The sequence below is a fragment of the Lates calcarifer genome, linkage group LG21, assembly GCF_001640805.2.
Source record: "Lates calcarifer isolate ASB-BC8 linkage group LG21, TLL_Latcal_v3, whole genome shotgun sequence".
In the NCBI taxonomy this organism is placed as follows: Eukaryota; Metazoa; Chordata; class Actinopteri; family Centropomidae; genus Lates; species Lates calcarifer.
Window position 1 is genome coordinate 22,582,620 of NC_066853.1, and position 21,037 is coordinate 22,603,656.

Genomic DNA, 21,037 nt, shown 5'->3' on the forward strand with positions numbered 1-21,037 from the left:
TCTCACTCTTGCTCACCTTGGGGCACACACAAGCACAGAGTCTTGTTCCACTATCCCCGTGGGGACACTCACTGACACAGTGCATTCTCTAGCCCCCAACTCTAAATCCCCGTGATCGTAATCATCCCAGCTAACCTTAATGCTCATCTCCACCTTATTGTAACCCTCACTGTAAAACTAAATCTTAACCCACAAACAGCAGTCTCCATCCATGGGGAGTTTTTGTCCCCATGGGTAAGTGTGCATCCAGGTTAAAGCCTGCACCAAGATATAAAAACAAGCCCACATTCATACACACACACATTCTCTGCCAATGTGCCCTCTGTTTCTCATTCACAGGTCATGTGGGTGTGTCATTGGGGGAAAAATGCTTTCACTCATAAAGCCCATAAATATCCTTAACCTCATTACGACCTTCAGACCATAGAGGGAAGTGAAAGTTCCTGTTGTAAACAGGTGGATTTTCAGGCCCTGAAATATTGCATGATAACCAAATCTCCCTGTCCTAACACCACCATTACCATTTTTTTCCTAGTGTACCTGGCAATGACATAACAATAGGGCATACACATAAATAATACAGTGTCACTTTGTAACTTTGGTTTTATACCACATGGGCATCAATAGAGAGTAAATGCTGCTTGGAAAAGTAAGAAATTAGCGTAAAACTCTGGAGAATGAAGAAATCAAGTCCAGTAAAGACGATTTAGTTAATGACCTCAAAACATGCAAAAGGAATGCAGGAGGAATGCACCAGTGCACACATTTCATGCACTCCCCAAACCAAGTGTGGCCATTACATTTGACCATGCGTCATCAGTGCCTCACCATTAACAAAAGAGTACTGTCCGTCCATTTCTAAAAACAATACAAACCCACTCATTAGCACAGTGTGATGTTTATAATCCTCCATCACAGAGGATCATGAGAAACATGCACCGATGAGTGTTACTGTCATCAAAGTAAAGTCCAGAGGTGGACAAAGTATATGAAGTCTTTCAGTCCGTGCATCTATTTGTGGAGTAAGTTTCTACCCATGACCTTTACCCACTTCTTCATCCTGTCTCTCTGTATTTTGCTTCTTGCATCATTCTATATTTACAGTTGCTATTGTGAGGCTTAGGTGGGTGGATGGAGTGCAAGTGCGTCTGTGTGTGTATTCTCAAAAGTTCCTCTCAGATGCTGTTAATCAGTTACCTTCCAGCTGCCTGACTGAGCAAAGGTCCATCTCAGACTGGGGTACAGCACCGCCGATCACTCAGAAGACAAACACACATAACACAGGCACACGCTGGCGCAACTCAAGACAAACCTGTCACACCATAATTACAATACAGACAGGCACAATGATTTGGCTGGCTGAGATCAGTTGTATGTCATATACTTTTACAGGAGCAAGGGCAAACAGAAGTGAGACAGACAGCTCTTAGCACCATTCAGACTTGTAGACTTCAAGACACAATGACATCATGAGAAAGCAGGAAGTTAGATGACACCCTGTTGCTATTTAATTCAGTTTACCATAAATGTGACCGTCTATATTTCAAAAGGTATTCTGAGCCAGAAAAGGGGAGAAGATGGTGCTAAACTTTGTGCATACTGTACATTGTTGAGATTGTTGTGAGGACACACTGATATCTGTCCTCAGCTCCCCATTTTCTCAAAAGTTTCCATAACAAAAATTTGTCTTGCAGAGACAAGTTTAAAAAAGTAATTGACCTGTTCCAAATGCTTACTATACTGTGTTCCATCTCAGTCATCTTGTACAGTATATAAACATACACATCAACATATTTATGTGCACAGAACTGTAACCACTTTTAAGTATGTATGAATGCGTGGGTGGAGGAATGTTGGTAAGGCATGTGAACACACCTCAGTATGTATGTAACATCCATGTTTTAACCATGAGGCTGTGTGCATATTAAGATATCACAAGGCTCAACGCGTGCCCACAGCAGTGTGTGTTTGTGTGGGACAGACTGTGCATGTGTCATCAGCTGTTGCAGACAGGGACCTGTGCTGGGAGGAAGTGTTGCCATAAAGATGTGACGCTGAGGTTTTGCCCTCTCAGGTTACGGAACGGAGGCTGAACCCCCTTGGGTAAGCAGCATAACACAACGCTATCTATACATCTAGGGCTGCCATGGTTACAGCATCAAGCTACCTGTGAGGAGACTAACAACCACTGCAACCACAGCTGCTGTACCACAGATGCCCAGTTCTTCATTCCAAAGTTATCTATTCGATATGTTAAAAATCTGAACAATGAATCAATCATTAAAATATCTTCTTATATATAAATATCTTCCATCTTGGCTCAGATTGGGTTAAAAAATTTACCTATTACACCTGTTACAAAATTGTTTAGCAATTATTTTTACGCATTATACAATGTCATAATTATACTCCAGATTCTTTAAAAAAAATCTAAATTTGTTGGGCTTTTTCAATCCAATGTCACTTAGTCTCTTAACAGGGAATTGTCAAAGAAGCTGATGCCTATATTTTCTGTCTTTTTCTTCTACGTTTTATCTGCATCCATTGTAACACATTGTCACTAACTCCTGACGTCATCAGGTTTTTGTCATCATCAGATTTTGTCTACTTACATGTATGATTTAGCTAAATGACACAGACAGCATTTAGTTTCCCCTCTATATAAAATTTAATCAGATTTAGGACCAGACAACATTTTAGCTTTGTTTTCATGAACAAAATCCCAGAAAACATGTAGTCTCATATGACAAAATCAATATTATAATCAGCATCCCAGTTATAGATAGTAATATGAAATGTGATAACAGATACTCTCATTTAATGTGCTGCAAATATAAATTGTGAGAATAAACAGTCAGCACATTCTGTGTATGACATGGAGTTACCATATTTTAATTCAACCATGACTGATGGCTAGAAAATGTTCATTTTGAAATGAAATTTAGGTGCATAGTCTAGATATCTCCATGTTCTGTTCACTGTATGCTCACTGTATGAAAACAGGTGGTGTCACCCAGAGCAGCCTGCAGCAGGTCTCATGCTGAGAGCGCCCTCATTTCATGCACACATAACTGATTGAAGATGCTATGGAGTTTCAGTGGTAATTACAAAGCCTGCTTTCTTCAAACTTACTTCACAATTCGCCTGACTTAAGAAAGCAAGAGTGTATGTTGTTACAACAAGATTTACTTGTCATTGGTGAGCAGAAGGATGCTGTCAAGCCCTGAGCTGGTGTGCGCTAGATCCACTTAAGAGTAAATGTGGTTAAATGTATCTGTAACCACATCTACCAGGTGCATTTAAGTTGTTTTTTTTATAGTACAATTTTATGTGTTTATGTGTATTTGTGTGTAACTTCATCACTGACAATGAATTAAAGGAGTTATTAGTTCATGATATTGTGTAGACTTCTTTATATCAATCTGTTATATCAATCAATTTACACTTTATCTCTCATATATTTCACTGTACCTTCTCTGGCATTTCACTCTGTGTTCATTATGTTTCTATCCCTCTCCTGCTGTCTTCCCTGCATTCCTTAGCAGGTCCCGGCGTGCTGCGCAACAAAGTGGAGAATTCCAACAGCCACTCTCTCTTCACAGTCAGTCACATTTCTTGCTATGGCAATTTCCATTCTGTGTATAGTTTTATAATAAGCAGTAAGGTACAGTTTCCATTTAGCTGGAGTGAATACTGAACATTCTATTTTTCTTGCCCAATGGTGGTAGCAGAGGAGAATTTGGGGCTTAAAGGAGACAAAAGTAAGCATGCAAGCTAGCAGACATTGTGAAAGTCAGCTTGCACACACTCACATGCACAAAAGAGAAAAAGAAAAAAAAGACATTTACCATCTCCCTTTCATACTACTCTTTGAGAGGATGTTACACAAGTCTTTCACTGTAATGAGGGGTGATTACTTTAAAGGTATAACAGCAGGAAGTGTGAATGAGTGAAAGAGAGTGAGAGGGGAGAGAGGCACAGGGCCAGAGAGTGAGAAAAGGAAGATAATGGGTATAGTGAAAATAATACGTGACAACACAGGTAAATCTGGTTACAGAAGTGTGTCTTTTAAAACAATAAGTGGAGCTGTGTATGAGTGTGTTGTTCCAAGAAATACACTAAAAAACACAGCGTTTTATCTAATGCTTCAGTGCTGGAGCTTTCCCACACTGATCAGCCAGTATGGATGTGAACACCCTTAAAGTTGACAGGCAGCATTTTCATCTCAGTCATTGTTTCACTTGAAATCCAACATGGTGGAATAGAGCCAAAACAATGAAAATATCACTGTCCAAATACTAGCTGACTGCACACTGTGTTTGGTTTCACCATGCTGAAATAAGCGATTGCACCTTGATATTCTGGTGTGCTTTACTCCAAGATTTGAGGAGCCACTGAGCACACTGAAAAAAGTCAATTTACATTATTGCTATGATAATTGACACCAAACACACTGCTGGTTTGTAATGTAGGTCTGGCTGTATTAGCCACAAGGCTCCTTGCTCTTATCTTTACTTCAGAGTTTCACCATGCTGTTGGTAATTAAGACCTGAATCATACTCTTTCCCCAGCTGAAGTCTATGTGTCTCTCCACTTCAGCCCCAAACACCCGGCGTCATTCAGGTAACTCAATCCCGAACCACAAAACAAATAAGATATCTCCCAAAGAAAATGACCTCACTAAACAGTACTGTTCAACTTTTTAATCCCCATTATACAGTACATAAACGTCACCAGAGTTGCAAAACCTTTTTTGTGGAACACTTATTTAGAATTCTTCATTTGTACCCAGTTTCTTGGGAGAGGCCAGCTTTGGGACTAAATCTGGCTTGGAATAAATAGCTGCATTGTTGGCTAATGTCTGAAGAGTGACGTCAGTTAGCCTTATCAGTGTTTTCTAACTTTACCTCAGAGAGGGCCTGACAGCAGACCCCACCCACCACAGGGCTTCCAGGACCACTGCCTGATTGAAATAACATAATCAACACATCAACTGGCCAGCACTATTTCCTAAGGTGGTGGTGTCATGCCAACACAAAACTAAAGTAGAAGCAAATATTGGTTAATTCTCTTGGGAAACTCTTCCCTCCTATTGTAACATGAAGCATGTCTCTAAGATTCTATCTCTGCAAAGATTGAAGCAATCATCAACTGTGAGGAGCAGCACAGTGGAACTGTCTGTGTGGACTGTTATGCTTTTAATTAACTGCATTAGTGACAAAGACAGTAATACAAAATAATAAAATTAGAATATTTATGAATAATACTTCTTTTTGGTGAATTTGGAGAATTAAGTTGTATAAATGCAACATAAATTCAATTGTGCTATACAGCAGTGCTGCTCATTGATTGGCAGCTTTGCCTACAATAGCCTGAAAACAGCCAGAGTTATTAAATGCATAGTAGCCTCCTAAGAAATGGTGCAGCAAAATCTCTGCTGGCTGAAAAATCTCTAACATCAAACAACACCATAATGCTCAACCTATATGGTAGGTGCTGATCACATACTGTAACTGCAAATGAGGAGGCCCATTCACAGACACCTGCCCACAACGCTGTATTTTTTTTACACCTTCCTTTTGTTGCCAGTGCTACTGACAACTTCCACTAACACAGAGTGAGATCAAACTAAACTCTAATTCCTGTCTGTTAGCTTACTGTGAATGAAGAGCGGATGGGTAAGAAGACTATGAACACAAACATGCAAGCACATGCAAAATCAGTCACAGTCACAATATCCTGATATATAAGTATGAATGTTGCAGGACATTAACATTACTCCCATATGTTTACTGAGAAAGAGGATGACTCAGTTAGGAGATATGCCAAAACCTCAATCCAAATTATGACAATTGTAAATAAGTTCCATAACTGCCAAGTTACTCATTATTTGTCAAATACTTAAAAACAGGCTCCTTACATGTCTTACACATGTAAGATTGCTGATTTTAAGCTCATCTACAAATTTCAAAGTTAGCATGTCTGATTTGGACAGACATTATTCCCAAGCAAAGTCTACACATTATATTTATAAAGCTTACTATGAATCAATTTGACTTCCACTACATAAGGAACCTAACAGAGGAGCTACACTACCAAAAATACTGAGCCTCTATTGACTTCTGTTTCTACATGAAATAAAACCAAAAGGTTAATATGACCATGATAGAAAAGCTGACTACATGAATTACTCTCCAACGTTTCACATCCTCTTTATCTGGCTATGCTGTCTGTCCATTTCTCAACAATAAAACAGACACAGTTGTCATCAGTGACACAGCTTAGAGTAGTCTAAGTAGTGTGCCCCAGTGGTCCCTTAGACTATTTGTGGTTTTAAAGACCAGTGTTTCCTGAAGTGGGGAGGGGGACAAGTGGTCACTGAAAAAGATCAGGAGAATCTCTAGCAAGGGGTTTATCAAACTGCAATCCAAAATAAATGATGATGCAAACTACTTAAATGTATGTTGGAGTAAAATGAGAACATATAACATAATTTAATATAATAATAATAACATAATTACATAATTTCCCCCCGAAGGAGTCATCCCAAAGGGATCAATAAAGTCCGTCTAAGTCTAAGTCTAACATGAATTTAAACACTAATTTGACTGCTATAGATTGACAACTACAGCGAAGTCCAAGTTGAGACATTAGGGTCAGTGACGAGACAAGTTGAAATAGCTAAAACTGCTTCTGTCGTTGTTGTCTAAAACTGGAAAACCGAGCACATGTTCTCTCAGCCGAAAATGCCACCATACACTTACAGTAAAAGCACCTATCAGATTCACCTCGGTTGAGCTGTAATCACTCCGGAACGCTACATTCCGTTCTCGTTAGTAGGGAGCACTGAACAAACTCAGTTTAGAAATCTAATGAGTTTGTTGTTGTCTCGCTTAGCGGCTAAAGTCAACGACTCCCCAAACAAATTTTTGAATCCTTAACAAAACGAAAGGACCTCCTGATGTATTCGGCCTCTATTTATACCCAGAAGTAATACTTAATATTCTTAAAATTGCATCTTAAAAACTGTGGCCGCTACCGCCGCCCACCAGAGTCCATTTAAGGAACCTATGATTAGCTTTATGTTGATAACTGGTAAAACAGTTCTTCCAGATTTTCACTGTATGTAAATAAAAGCTGACAAAATAGTTTGCTGTTTAAATGTCAGATTGAAATGTGGACGCTAAGGATCCGCTGAAGTGTTTAAGTTGTGTTCTCCGAGGAAAGATTATGATTTTAAGGATAGCGTATGCAATGCGACACTTAACTGATATACTGATGAACGGATGAACGGTTGATGTGACGTTCTCACTCGACAGGTGAAAAGTACGGGACTAAAATCAATCACACAAAAGGATAAGTGGGGACTTACCTTTATTCGCTCTCCGGTGCGAGGTCTTTGAAGAATGAAACGGGTGAACAAACAGCTGAAAGTTAAGGTCTCTTCACGACAAAGTAGTTTCTTGGACAAAATGTCTGTGTGACAGAGGACCCACTGCCGGACTCTCTGCAGGCAGGACAGACCTGGCAGGTGGACAGGAGCGCGGTCTTGCTTCCTGTTTGTTTCAGAAGGTGAACCACCACCACCGCTGCTTTTTCCTCCGCCAGTTCTCCCTCCGCGACCACTGTCAAGTGTGAGAGGGTAACAGAGAAATAGAACCTCCGCTCAACGTGTTCAAAATAAAAACCCATTTTGAAGAGATCGTAGCCTATGTGACTCAATCAAAAAATAAATAAATAAATAAATAAATCCAAACTGACGTTGAATTCGTATTGTTTTATTTGGTGAATAAAGCCTGTATCTAGAATAATTTTAAGAATCTGTATGGGAATAAGAGCATAAAAATTTGAAATGATAATGTCATCAGATAATACCCAACACTGTCCGCTGAAACTGATACTCAGTTCTCCTTTAGTTTTCCAGTTGCAGTTCTTGCTGTTCATACTATACTAGCCTACACATGCAGTACAAACAAACAAAAACCATCATCTAGATACCAGAACCTCAAAATATTTAGTGGCCTATAAATCAGTACAGTATAATATGGTTAAATGCCTTTATGCATTTTATTATATTCTACTTTGCCTGCCTGTATTTGATGACAGCTGCATTCCACAGCTCATTTCATTACAGTGAATATTTCAGCATGTAAACCCTATATCAATGCACTATATTTATACATCACCATCAACCATACTATAACCCGGCAGTATGCTGTTTACTTTGTTAAAATATAAAATTAAAACACTACTGTCAAAATATCAAACATTAGCATACGTTATATTCTGTAGCCTGTAACGTCTCTTTCAGTGTTTTCCCAGCATGCACAAATTCCTATTTATCTATTAAACTCTGCAACATAACACTTGTAGACACTTTAGTGAAACCATAGCCCACCACCTCTTAAGTTACCCTATGAGGCTTTTATTGTGAAGGCCACATCTCGTTTCCTCTGGTTTTAATCTGTCTGGTTGAAGCCGACTTGATGCAGCTCTGCGGCGGAGGCATGGAGGTCAGACGGTTGTCTTCTAACAACTGCATACCACCGGCAAAAAACTTCTGAGAAATGACTTCACCCGGAAATGTAGAATGATAATTTTCAAGTTTCTTTTTTAAATTAACCGAAGTGAATGTTATTAGACAAGTATCCCATTCCTTATATTAATTAGTATAATTAATATTAATTAATATAATTAATATAAGGACATTAGCTGTTATTCTTGTTTTTAGCTCTTGAAACATCCTTATGAAGTAATTCCCACCTTTGATTGCCAAAACATTTTATCTTTCTGAAATGTATACAACTCTGTAAAGACGGAGCCTATGATTTGGCAGTAAAATACGAGCTTTGCTGCTCTCTGGTGATGAGATGGGTTAACTACCGATGTGTAGAAATGACAGCCTGTAATACGCACTGGTACAGCAGTCAAACCCTTAAGTGAAATGCAGTATCATATGTTATTCTTAAATTATCTTTCGTGTGAGACCACTTGGTTCATAATCATGTCTCTGACCAGATTTAGGGGAAAAGCCAAGCCTAATATTTAGAATTTGGTTAGATTTTGTTTTTACACTGCCAGTCACTACTGGGTTGTTTCTACAGTATATAAAAACATTATACAGTACCAATTGAAGGTTTAGACACAGATTCTCATTCAATGGTTTTTATTCATTTTTATTATATTTTCAAATTATAGATTAATATTGAAGACATCAAAATAATCAATGAACATATATGGAATTATGTAGTAAACAAAAAGTCTTAAACAAACCATAATATGTTTTATATTTTAGATTCTTCAAAGTAGCCACCTTTTGCTTTGATGACAGCTTTGCACACTCTTGGCATTCTCTCAGTCAGATTCATGGGGTAGTCACCTGGAATGGTTTCCCCACAGTCTGGAAGGAGTTCCCAGAGGTGCTGGGCACTAATTGACTGCTTTGCCCTCACTCTGCAGTCCAACTCATCCCAAACCATCTCAGTTGGGTTTAGGTCGGGTGATTGTGGAGGCCAGGTCATCTTACACAGCACTCCATCACTCTGCTTCTTGGTCAGTTGGCTCTTACATAGTCTGGAGGTGTGTTTGGGGTCATTGTCCTGTTGGAAAATGAATGATGGTCCCACTAAGCGCAAACCAGATGGGATGGCATGTTGCTGCAGAATGCTGTGGTAGCCACACTGATTAAGTGTAGTTTGAAATTTAACTAAATCACCAACAGTGTCACCTGCAAAGCACCCCCACACCATCACACTTCCTATTCCATGCTTCACAGTGTAGAAAGAGATGAGTGGATCATCTTCTCTGTGTCTCACAAAGACATGGCAGATGGAACCAAAAATCTCACATTTTGACTCATCAGACCAAAGTACAGATTTCCACTGGTCTAATGTCTACTCAATGTGTTTCTTGGCCCAAGCAATTCTCTTCTTGTTGTCTTTCTTCCTCAGTAGTGGCTTCTTTGCAGCAATTTGACCATGAAGGCCTGATTCACACAGTCAGTTGATGTTGAGATGTATCTGCTGCTTGAACTCTGTGAAGCATTTATGCAGGTTCTAATCTGGGGCGCTGTTAATTTGCGGTTTCTCAGGCTGGTAACTCTAATGAATGTTCATCATAGCCTTCGATGGTTGTCACAAGGATACATTCAAAGGTCTTGAAATTTTCTGGATTGACTGACTTTCATGTCTTAAAGTAATGATGGACTTTACTTCTTGCTATAATATGGATTAGTGCAGTAGCTGAATAGAAGCCATTCACTGTATAGTACTGTGTACCAACCATACCTCTGTACAACACAACTGCTGGTCTCACACATTAAGAAGGCACGAAATTCCACAAATTAACTTCTGACAAGGCACATCTTTTAACTGAAAACCATTCCAGGTGACTACGTCATAAAGCTGATAGAAGTGCGGAAAACTATGATCAAATCAAAAGGTGGCTAGAATCTAAAATATAAAACATATTCTGCTTTATTCAACAGTTTTTTGTTTTCTACATAATTCCATATGTGTTCTTTCATAGTTTCGACGTCTTCAATATTAATCTACAATATAGAAAATAATAAAAACAAAGGAAACCTTTGGTCCAGTTCATCCCTAACCAGCTCCATGACATTTAAGTCTGGAGACTATGCTGGTTTCACATTGTGTGAAATATCTATTTATTTTCTTCTAGTGATGCACCCCTGACCAACTTGTCTTCCTTTGTTATTTACCTTTTTCTCACCATTCTGATTTACAGCGCTACTTCCTGCAGTACAGGAAGGATTTTGTTAATAATGCATCAGAAGGTGTAGTAACACAGTTTGTTCCAACACTGCCTTTGTACAGACAGTGGATTTGAATGTAATCATCTGTAAGAATTGTTTGCATTAACTTTCAAGGCTTAATTTACTTCCATTTCTTCAGGAAAGCTGTAAATTAATACATGCCATAATGTCCTCTATTCTTTATATAGCAACAGTTTATACATTAGGCTTTTGCTGTAAAAGCCTTTTTATTATTATTATTATTGATTTTATTATTATATATTATTATTTATTGTATTATTAGACACCAAGAGTAATATCTGCAAGTTATGTGCAAGTTTGCAGTTGTATGGTTGTATATTTGTATGGTACAGCTATTTTATTATTTTGTTTCATATAGAAATACTCAATAACTCCAGGACAGTAACCATGATTTAAAAATGATTTTTGCGGTTTGAGTTTGATTTGATGTAAACTGTGTTCTGTACTCTAATCCACCGTTTTGTCCAGTTGCAAAACGATAGTCTTTCTCATGCCACATGGTGGCGGCAAAGACCCACATTGCATAGTTTTTCATAAAGTATGACTCAGTTTTGTGGCAGAACCAGTGGTTCCCCTTCAAGGCCAAGCACATTTGGTGACTTCTATAAAAGAATATCTTCCAATAGTGACTTTTTAAAATGATATATGAGTAATGTTATTCAGTGTTATTACAGCATTTTGCTTGGTTTCACTGCCATGCATGCAGCTGGCCTTGAGAGGTTCTACGGGATGATCAGATCACACCATGATCAGAACCATGCTATTAATTATAACGAGTTCTGAGTTATGTACACTTAAACAATCTCCCTAAGCCACAAGTATGTGTCATGGACCTCATCAGTGATAAAGAGGCTATGTAATGTTTCACATGTTTGACCTATTAGTGGGCAGGGGTTAGAGGCTGTCCCTCAGAGTTCCCCTCATAACGTTCTCATTGTCTGAAATTTGCTAAACATAAGCTGGGCTCAAAGGGAGCAGCCTATGCAGTGCAATACTGGGTCCAGCATGCTTCCATTACTGCTCCCCTTATTTGATTAAATGTACTCTTAACTCAGTCCAAACCCACACTGTGCATAATCTCATCACAGATGATAAGCGTGTAATAAAAAGCATATTTAACTTGAAAGGGTACCTTATGTGAATGCGTATAATTATGGATATCAAAATATAATCATTTGTTTAATTGTGAGGCCTTGCCAAGAGGTATGTAATTGCTTGAAAGAAATATGGCTGAAATTGGATTGCAGTGTCTGAAATATGACCTGGGACTGGGTTTGGCATGTACATAAAGGCGGGGCGAGGGTCAGGTCTAAGGCCAACTTCCTGTTTTGCATGTGTATATTATAGCCAATAGACAGAGACTTACCTCATTTTACTTTATCATTCACAGACAATTCAGCATTAGATTACAGCATTGTAACACACATTTGATTTAAAACTATTACAACAACAGCCTATAACTGACACATCAGTTCATTTAACTGAGGAATAAGGCATTACGTTTGTGGATTACCTCTCATGCAATTTGTATCCCAATATGGCTGGACTGCATTGTTATGAAATTTAAGGAAATCCTGGTAGTATAAATAATAAAGCATCTCAGAACAATGTTAGTTGTGAAATAAGCTCAGTGTTTGGCATTCATATCTGAATGAGGTTATATTTCTATTACTGATAGTTGGCTGATGTATAACTGGTTTGCAGTGATTATATGTCTCACATGTCCCTAGAGGTCAGCCAGAGTCTGACCATGAAGTTGTACTGGTTTACTATATAGCCTACAGTATCAGAAGAACAGGTGCTGGCCCTTAATGATCCCTGTGGGAATTTGGTTTCATCTTTGATTAATTGGAATGTTAACAGGAGAAAAGTTTTCCTAATAGCTTCGTGTTGCCAACCCTGCGGAAGTTTTTAGGGGGGGCAGAAAGGAAAGGGGTTTAAAAATAGACTCCATCAGTGCACGATGGGAAAAGACCTGCCATTTAAATCCCGACAAAGCAATTTGCAGCTCATAATCAAGAGAGCGGAAACATTTTATCGCATTTCCCTTTACAGTATAAGCTGGCCAGTTCCGCCACATCCACAGCAGAAATTAACATCACACAAATGCTGGTAAATGCTGGATTTAGTGTTTGTTCAAACAGGTCCGTTGGCACAAAATAGTTATTGCTTGGAGGTGATATGTCATTATAAAAACCTGTTTGTTTGGTGATGAGTTTCTGGATTACCTTTATTTGTCGGTTCTGGACAATGCATCATAAATTTGACTGCAGTTAGTGCAAAAATAAGAATATTAGTATTTAATATTATCTATAATTAGTTGTTTTATTTCAGACGATCTCTTATCGCCATCATTTTTATGTTGTCTGATGTATTTGTATCCACAAACCGTCTTTATCAGAGAGTCGGAGTCGTGACCCCATTCATTTTGACAGTTGATGGCGCGTAAGTGACATCTGAGTGGCCCGGTGGTGGCAGGAGGGTAAAGAGAGGTCAGTGCGTGATGGTTTTTCTCTGTGAATAGATGACAGTCCATCTTTTCCTTGAATAGATGACACTTGGGTGTATTTATAGACATGGTATTTCTGGACATTTGATGAACCTCTGTTGACCAGAGGTCCAGTTAACAAACGCACGATTCCTATTTATAAACTGTGGCAGTGTATCAACACACTCTATTGTAATTATTTTGACTTATTAAAGAATTATTATATGTAATCCATTGTTGCGCTGGGTTGTCATTAAGATAGAGATCAGCAGCCACTGAAAACATCACGTAGATCACCGTGACAAGTTGCTTACATTGGAGATTCACCAGAGGACACGTTCAGAAAATAAACAGCTCTACACTGAATAATGCGGAGGACAGAATGAAACTTTTAGTACTTCTGCACCAACAAGAGAAAAAGAAAAAAAAAAAACTCATGCTGATTTGAACAATTGCCGGATTTTCTGCGAATCAAATCTTTGCATATTTTCCTGTTTGGACCAGATGTATACCAAACAGTGGTGACCCCCCACTCTCCTTTTCAATGGGTTTGGGGTGATGTGCGCCGCTTCTTAGTGGAAACTGTTGCTCTTCAATCTCAAACATTAGCGAGAATGCCAGGAATTCAATTGTGTGCAGGCATTGGGAAACCTGCAACCTGCGTGTGACTTGACCGGCAGGGTCGCATCGCTGGTGCCCCGTCGAGCGTACAAGCTGTCATACCCGGAACGAGTCCAGGTACGCTCCTCTGCGTGTGTGTGTCCCTCTCTCTCTCTGTGTGTGAGCGTGTGTTTGTGACGAAGAAGAAGCGAGGGTCAAATGTGTTGCTTCTACAGTGAGTTGACCTCATTCGTCTTGTTGATTATAATCTGTCATCTCTGAGAGCACAACAAAGGATACAATCGCGGTTATTCTGTACGCGTTCAGCGGAAAGGACGCATGAAAACAAAACCGCACGTTGCGCTAAACCTTTTCACCTCGCGCAGAAATAATCGAGGATTAATAGAAACGTCTATCATTTACCTACATTGTCTTACGCCTTATTCAGCACCATCCTCAGCAAATAGACGCACACGCCTACATTATTGTGCAATTGTGTGTAGGTGTTTTTCTGAAGGTATAACTATCAATTACGTCATGATAAGTCTCTAAATGTTTGCGCCAGCTGAATCATGCAGGCATGCCACGAGCCCCTATTTCTAAGGGTCGTCTGTTTGTGAACAGTGAAACGGCCAGGCAGAAGTTAGATAAATTAGAATATTTGAAAACATTCAAACACAAATTAAATTAAGCTACTCAGTTAATTAATTTTGTCAGTTGTAAATATTCTAAACGGCCAAGGTACCCCCTCCCTTTCATAAACAAAACATCATGCATATGCAGGCTGACGCCAACTTGGATCACTCTGTAATCGGTGTAAAAGACGCCTATATAATAAAGCAGGCCTGTGTTGGAGCCATGAACCTCTGCTGGCCTTATCTCTCTTAGCCCCTGAGACATCCTGTATGCAGGCCCATTGTTCCCGCCTGCCCGGCTCAACTGTCAACCCTTCTGAGCAAAGGCACACCTGCCGCGCCACACAGATAGATTCAGTTCATAGACTTTACATAGGAGGTTTAGGGCTAAAAGTTTGACAGCAAAGTGTATGTCGGCATACGTTTATGTGTGTAAGGCTACCTGCATGCACGCCTCTGTGCTGCAGAGGTAGAGGACTGTAGCCTCTAATAGGTAAAGTGCTATGGGGGCTAGTTAATAAATGAACTTTCACAGTCCACTTTCACCCCGAAAAACACAGAAAAATAAATGATGAAATAAGCGAATAAACTGCAAAATATAGCTATCGCCACGCTGTGCCACCTATGTAGACTTAACAGCTACTGGCCTATGCTAATAATCGGTTAATAATAATAATAATAATGATAATAATCGATAAGTTCAATGTGTGGGTTTTGTCCCTCTTTGTTAAAATGTATTAATTGTACGTCTCCTAACTTTAAATCAAGAAGGACTTTAAAATCATTAAATCCATCTCTGCCTATAGCTTATGTAAAGGTTAGTTACACTCGCAGAAACATTATTTTTTTTAAAAACACTTGTATTTATTATTTTAGAAGAGTGTTTAGAATACACTTGCCTTTCAAACGCGCCCTTATCTCCTTATTGTTTACAAAACATTAATGTGAGGAAGCAGAGAATGTACACAGCTACATTTCAGGCTCGCCCCGTCGGTCCCTCTGCGCACATGGAGGATGGCAAAGTGTCAGTGTTACTCCGACTGGGACCACGGCTGCTGATCAGTCTCGGTGCTGATCTGCTGCATTTTCATTCTGTGTTTCTATTACTGGAGTTTCATGCCGGCTTACTGAGCAAACGGGGGATTTTGCGCTCACTGATCCCGACGGTTTGTCGATGTATTTATTAGCGCTGAGAAGAAGACGCTTAGTTTACAGCAGCACTCAGAGGTATCCACACTTCCTATTTTAGTAGTGTCATTATGGGTTTTATGCTGAATTTGTCCTCAAATGATGGACAATGTAACCCCATTAAGTTCATGTAATACATCTCCCATTTAGACTAACGTTTAAAATGAATATCCGTTCACAACCAGCCAGCAGAGGATTATGCGCCTCAGTCTAATGGCTGCGACCACAAAAATACAAAGTACTATATGTGAACTTCATCAACAATCCATGATCTAAGAAGAACAAAATGCAGGGTATATATTATTTTGTTAAAAATAGTGGAACGAACCATTCAAATCATTCAAATGTATATTTATATGTGTTTATTTTTACAGATATTTTTATTTTTTTAATTATTATTATTATTTTTTTGCCATCGTAAGTTTTAGGCAATTTTGTTAACTACTCTAATAATTTTTGGTTTAATGACATAAAAAACCGGTCAACAAAACTGTAGGCAAGGTTACACACACACACACACACACACACACACGCACGCACGCACGCACTCTCTCTCTCTCTGTCTCTCTCTCTCTCTCTCTCACACGCACACTGAAAAAATGTAGTAATTATGGAACATTCCTGTTTTAATTTTTAAAAATCGCTTTGTTAATTAATGCACAGTTAATCTGCAGTTTAAATAATTGTATGAGCTTTTATGATTCCGCGAGTCCTGTACAATAACTCTTATTGTTTTGTGTTTGCTTGTTTGCTTTTTGCGCTCTTAGCATTTTTGTTGATCCTTTTAGTGATGAGGTGTGCCAGATATACTAAACTTTAAATGTGCACTTTTATATATGGACCACAGCCATGAATCGAGAAAACATCCAAATGGTGTTTCGTGTCTTTCACAAGTTTGAACATCGCCCTTTATGAATTAATTAACCCACAATATGAAAACCTCATGCAGACGTCATTAATATGTCATTACCATTGCTGCAAATGCTGTGCAGTTTAATTTTGTTGGGTCACTGATATCCCGTGCAGCACAAGGCACATGCAACTACGAGGGTGTGTATGTGCTTTTTTTTCTTTGGGTGATGAGCCTGTGTTTGACAGCCGCTGCGGAGCGAAGAGGGTGGATCAAGGTGAATGTGTGCATACACCTCCAGGCGCTCCAAAGTCAGACATTATCCAGAGACATTGGAGTTTGCTGAGCTTCACTGTGAACTGTGTGATCTTTGAAGGATGATTCCACAATCTAATTTACAATGAGCTATTAGATGTCATTGGTCAGCTTTTCAAATAATAATTAAGAGTGCATGATAGCCGTGATGTGTTGTCAAAACAGTGCATTTTTGTAGTGACACAGTTAAAACCAGATGGCGCTAATATATCGATCCGCTGTGATAATATGATGATGATAGTGGGGGCTGAGATCAGGCGGTGTATTAAGGCGTTTCACTCGTCAACATGTCTCTTGTATCAAGAGGTTATATCTGGGATGGTCCTCTGGGGCTCACAGGAAAGTGTGTATGTAATACAACAGTCTGACTAAAACACAACTAAACAGGAGGAGCTGTCTGTCTGATTTTTATACCTCAATCCTCCGGAGAAGACTGTGTCAGCAGGCAGAATCTCAACAAATGTGTTTCTAATAGGTCAACATGGCATGAATAAATGGGTTATTGAAAAGGGTTATTATGACCGCCTTTTTTTATTACACTTCCTGTCTTTGTTGGCCTTATTTCCTATTTTTATGCATTAACATTGTTGTCTGTTGTTGGCAGCCCTTACAGTAACATTTACAGGTAACTCAGAGAAAAACACAAAAACATTATTGCTATATAATACTGGCAACCTCTGCATGATATCGAAGGTTATTATAATTATAATGATAATTATTGTTGTTGTTTGTGCTGCTGCTATTGTTGATTTACAGTCATTATTATTTGGAGTAAGACTATAAAATAAATCTCTGCTCATGAAATAATAAATGTAGTAATAAATCGCTGCTCGTGATATCCAGCGCGACGGACATATCAAACTGAAGGCAGAAAACGTTTTGGGTTTTTTTTGCTTCTTTTTCGGTGCTTGGAGATGAGCCGTCAAAGATCTAATTAAATAACGTTGTGCAGGGCTGTCATAGCCTACATGCATTACCCTTTTCTACTGACACGGGATCATTTATGAATTATATTAAATACAAATTACATGAAATATCTTTTAAAAATCAAGGGAACACGAAATACGTATGTCTGATGCATATGCATGTTTGTGGTAGAGCAGTTGTGCTGTAAAAACTAAATACATTACACAAAACATATTAAATCGCCTAATCAAACACAAATCAACAATGAGACTGAGAATACAAATTATTATTATTATTATTATCATCATTATTATTATTATTATAGATGAGCTGTCCTCTATTTTATGTAGTCACACTAGTTGGATGAATTAGCCTTAGATAAATTAAGGGAAAATGATTAAATATAATCAAAAACTAATTATATATATATAAATTTTCCAAGAGACAGTGTGCCTGAATGTCAGACATTTTACGAAATGAGCAGTGGAATAAGAACAGAGCCAAACCTAACCTAAGGTTCAAGATCACCATATCCTTGTCATTTCTGGACACAACTGTAAAAACTATCGCATGTTAATATTATAGTTCTTATATGCTGCGTTACCTTCACAGAGCTGTTTACTGTTGACTGTTGTTTGTCTAGTGGCGACAGTGGTTATCACAGCCTAAAGCATAAAACAGATTAGTTCATGACCACTGTATTACTTTAAGAAATACAAGTTTATTAAGAAATTCACAAATCTAGAAAAGAGGGAAAAGTGCTAATTAAAATGAAACATGGCCCCGACATGGAGGAGACAATATAGCTAATCACGTTTATAAAAAAATAATAATTAGAAAGATTAACAAAACCTGGCACTGGCTGGCGTCATATTGGAAATCATATCATACATACATATGGGATCAAGAAATACGGAAAACCCTGAATTGTGTTTTTGGTCTTGGTCTGGTTTGTCTGATGGATCTATATTCACATTCACCTTTTTAACTGAACAAGATTCACAACTATGACAGGAGGTGAAATTTCACCACGCAGGCCTTGCTCAGTGCATGTTACTTTGAGGGCCAAACAGCTCTGATTCAATGACATATTAAAGCACTGACTTAATTAGGGCATCTTATATTGACGTTTCATTTGGCAATAGATAGGATGAGCCGTGCGTAAGGTTGAGAGAAATCATTACGCATACCAATAACACACAGCTGAGGCAATGTCAGCGATGTCTGTCCCCGTGAAAGTTTTTCATAGACACAATTTTGACTACAAGTTGTGACAATGTGTCCAAGTGTAATACAGGCGCACGAAATGGCTCCCAGAGGTTGTGCTACCTGATGTGTCCTGATGACTTCTTTTCCTCCCGTTTCCATTTTGTAAAACTTTCTCAACATCAACTCGCACGCGCATACCTCCTCATCGGCATTTACGGGTGTCAGCTGGACCCAAACAGCTCGTCAGAATGGTCTCTTCAAAAATACTCTTGGTTCTGTTTTGAAATCACAGGAATTAACTCTCACTCTCAGAGTCCTCATTTTACACAGACCATTTGGTAAACTTTAAATATCAATCCTCGTGTGTAACGCCGAGTGTTTGGTCTCGTGTTCCCAGTAAGAGCAGTGCATCATGGAGAGCTCCGCGGGCTGGCGGGAGCAGGCGAACTGAAGGCCCGCTCCGTTACTGGAGGAGACCGGAGGCGGTGCCGCGGTGGCCGGGCTCAGTTGCTGGGCATGGTGGGGATGCGCGGGATGGTGGTGGTGACTCATGCCGTTGTAAGAGTTCACCATGCTGGGGAGCGCCATGCTCTGCACCCTGGAGTAGGGGTTATAAGATGAGGGCGGTGACAGCCCTTTCACGTTCACTGGACTCACGTTGCCGCTGGCCATCTGACAGGACGTGTAGGACATCGGGGTGGGCGGTTGGCCTAGCGACCAAGAATTGTTCATGAAGCTAGACTGCAGGTACTTGGGTGGGGACAGGTAGCCGTAGCCGTCTCCTCCGAACAAAGACTTCCCCGGCTGGAAGTGCGTCGGTGGAGGTCTGAACGGCCGCTTCATCCTGCGGCGTCTCCTGTAGTTTCCCTTCTCAAACATGTCCTCACAGGCTGGGTCGAGAGTCCAGTAATTCCCTTTCCTCTCTCCCCCGCCCTCCCGCGGAACCTTAATGAAGCATTCATTGAGACTCAGGTTGTGTCTGATACTGTTCTGCCAACCTTTTTTATTTTTCTCATAGAAGGGAAATTTGCTGATTATATACTGGTAAATACCAGACAGAGTGAGGCGCTTCTCGGAGCTCTCCCGAATGGCCATGGCAATAAGAGCGACGTAGGAGTACGGTGGTTTCTGGGACGGATCCGGCTTCTCCGGGACTTTGTCCTGGACCGGCTCCTCTTTGGGTCGCTCTTTCTCCTTGGTTGTGTTGGTGTCGTGAATCATTAAGGCCATTGCGTCATCCTCCGGGTTTTGGTAAGTGGCCATCATTGCGCACACCAAAACAAAACAAGTCCAGTCCAGATGCCAACAAACAAAACTTTTAATGGCGCTTGAAACCCCGATGAGCAAAATGATGTGCTGCAGAACCTCGGGATGCACCGCGAGCTGAAAGTTGTCCTCCAAACTGCGCGCAGAGAAATCTTTATTTTGCAGCTCAGTAGGTGACATGCACCAGACCTTCTTCTCTCTTGAACGGGGATTTTTCTAAACTGGTTTCTGATGCAGGCGCAACCCAAGTTGTGGTTTGTGAGTCAGTAAGCCCAGCCCTTTCCTCTTTTTTTCAGGTCCACTGACAGGCTGTTTTTGCTCCAATGTTGTCCATGGAGCGACGTAGTGCTTCGTGATTTGTGCGTATTTGAGTTCCGCCTCCGGTGGTTACAGTATATGAAAAAAATAATCAGCTTCCCTTAACATGTTGACATTTATGTTTATCAGACCCGGATCAAAATAGCACTATAGATATATAACATCTATTTGCATTCAAATAAGAGACAATCACCGAGAAAACTATGGGTATTGAATGTACCATTCAAATAAATTGTCATCACTTTCTTCTGTGTATTGTACTCACACACATTAAGTTCAAAGGTATAAAGGACTGTTTTTTCTTTTCTGCTTTTTGGATTAGAAAGCAGGAAAGAATGTCGGACAGACAGAAAGGAAGGAGGGAAGGATCAAATATAATCTACAAATAATTTAAATATCGATAAGTAGTTTTACACATTTATGTGACATATAGATCTTTCTACATGCATTTTCTAGCTTGGACAAAC

At 39.5% G+C, this 21,037-nt stretch overlaps 2 protein-coding genes across 2 annotated transcripts in view; both read right to left on the minus strand.

The window, feature by feature from the left end:
* Positions 1 to 7,633, minus strand: part of pik3cb (phosphatidylinositol-4,5-bisphosphate 3-kinase, catalytic subunit beta) — a 47,668-nt gene extending 40,035 nt beyond the window's left edge. Inside the window, exon 1 of the mRNA XM_018684115.2 lies at positions 7,373 to 7,633. The gene's annotated coding sequence lies outside the window, so the exon portion shown is untranslated. The remainder of the gene's footprint in view (positions 1 to 7,372) is intronic.
* Positions 7,634 to 18,478: 10,845 nt separating this feature from the next.
* On the minus strand, positions 18,479 to 20,515 carry foxl2a (forkhead box L2a). The gene has a single exon (XM_018684117.2). It carries the CDS (start codon positions 20,430 to 20,432, stop codon positions 19,332 to 19,334), a length of 1,101 nt encoding a protein of 366 aa, XP_018539633.1. The 5' UTR covers positions 20,433 to 20,515; the 3' UTR covers positions 18,479 to 19,331.
* Between the last annotated feature and the right edge of the window lie 522 nt (positions 20,516 to 21,037).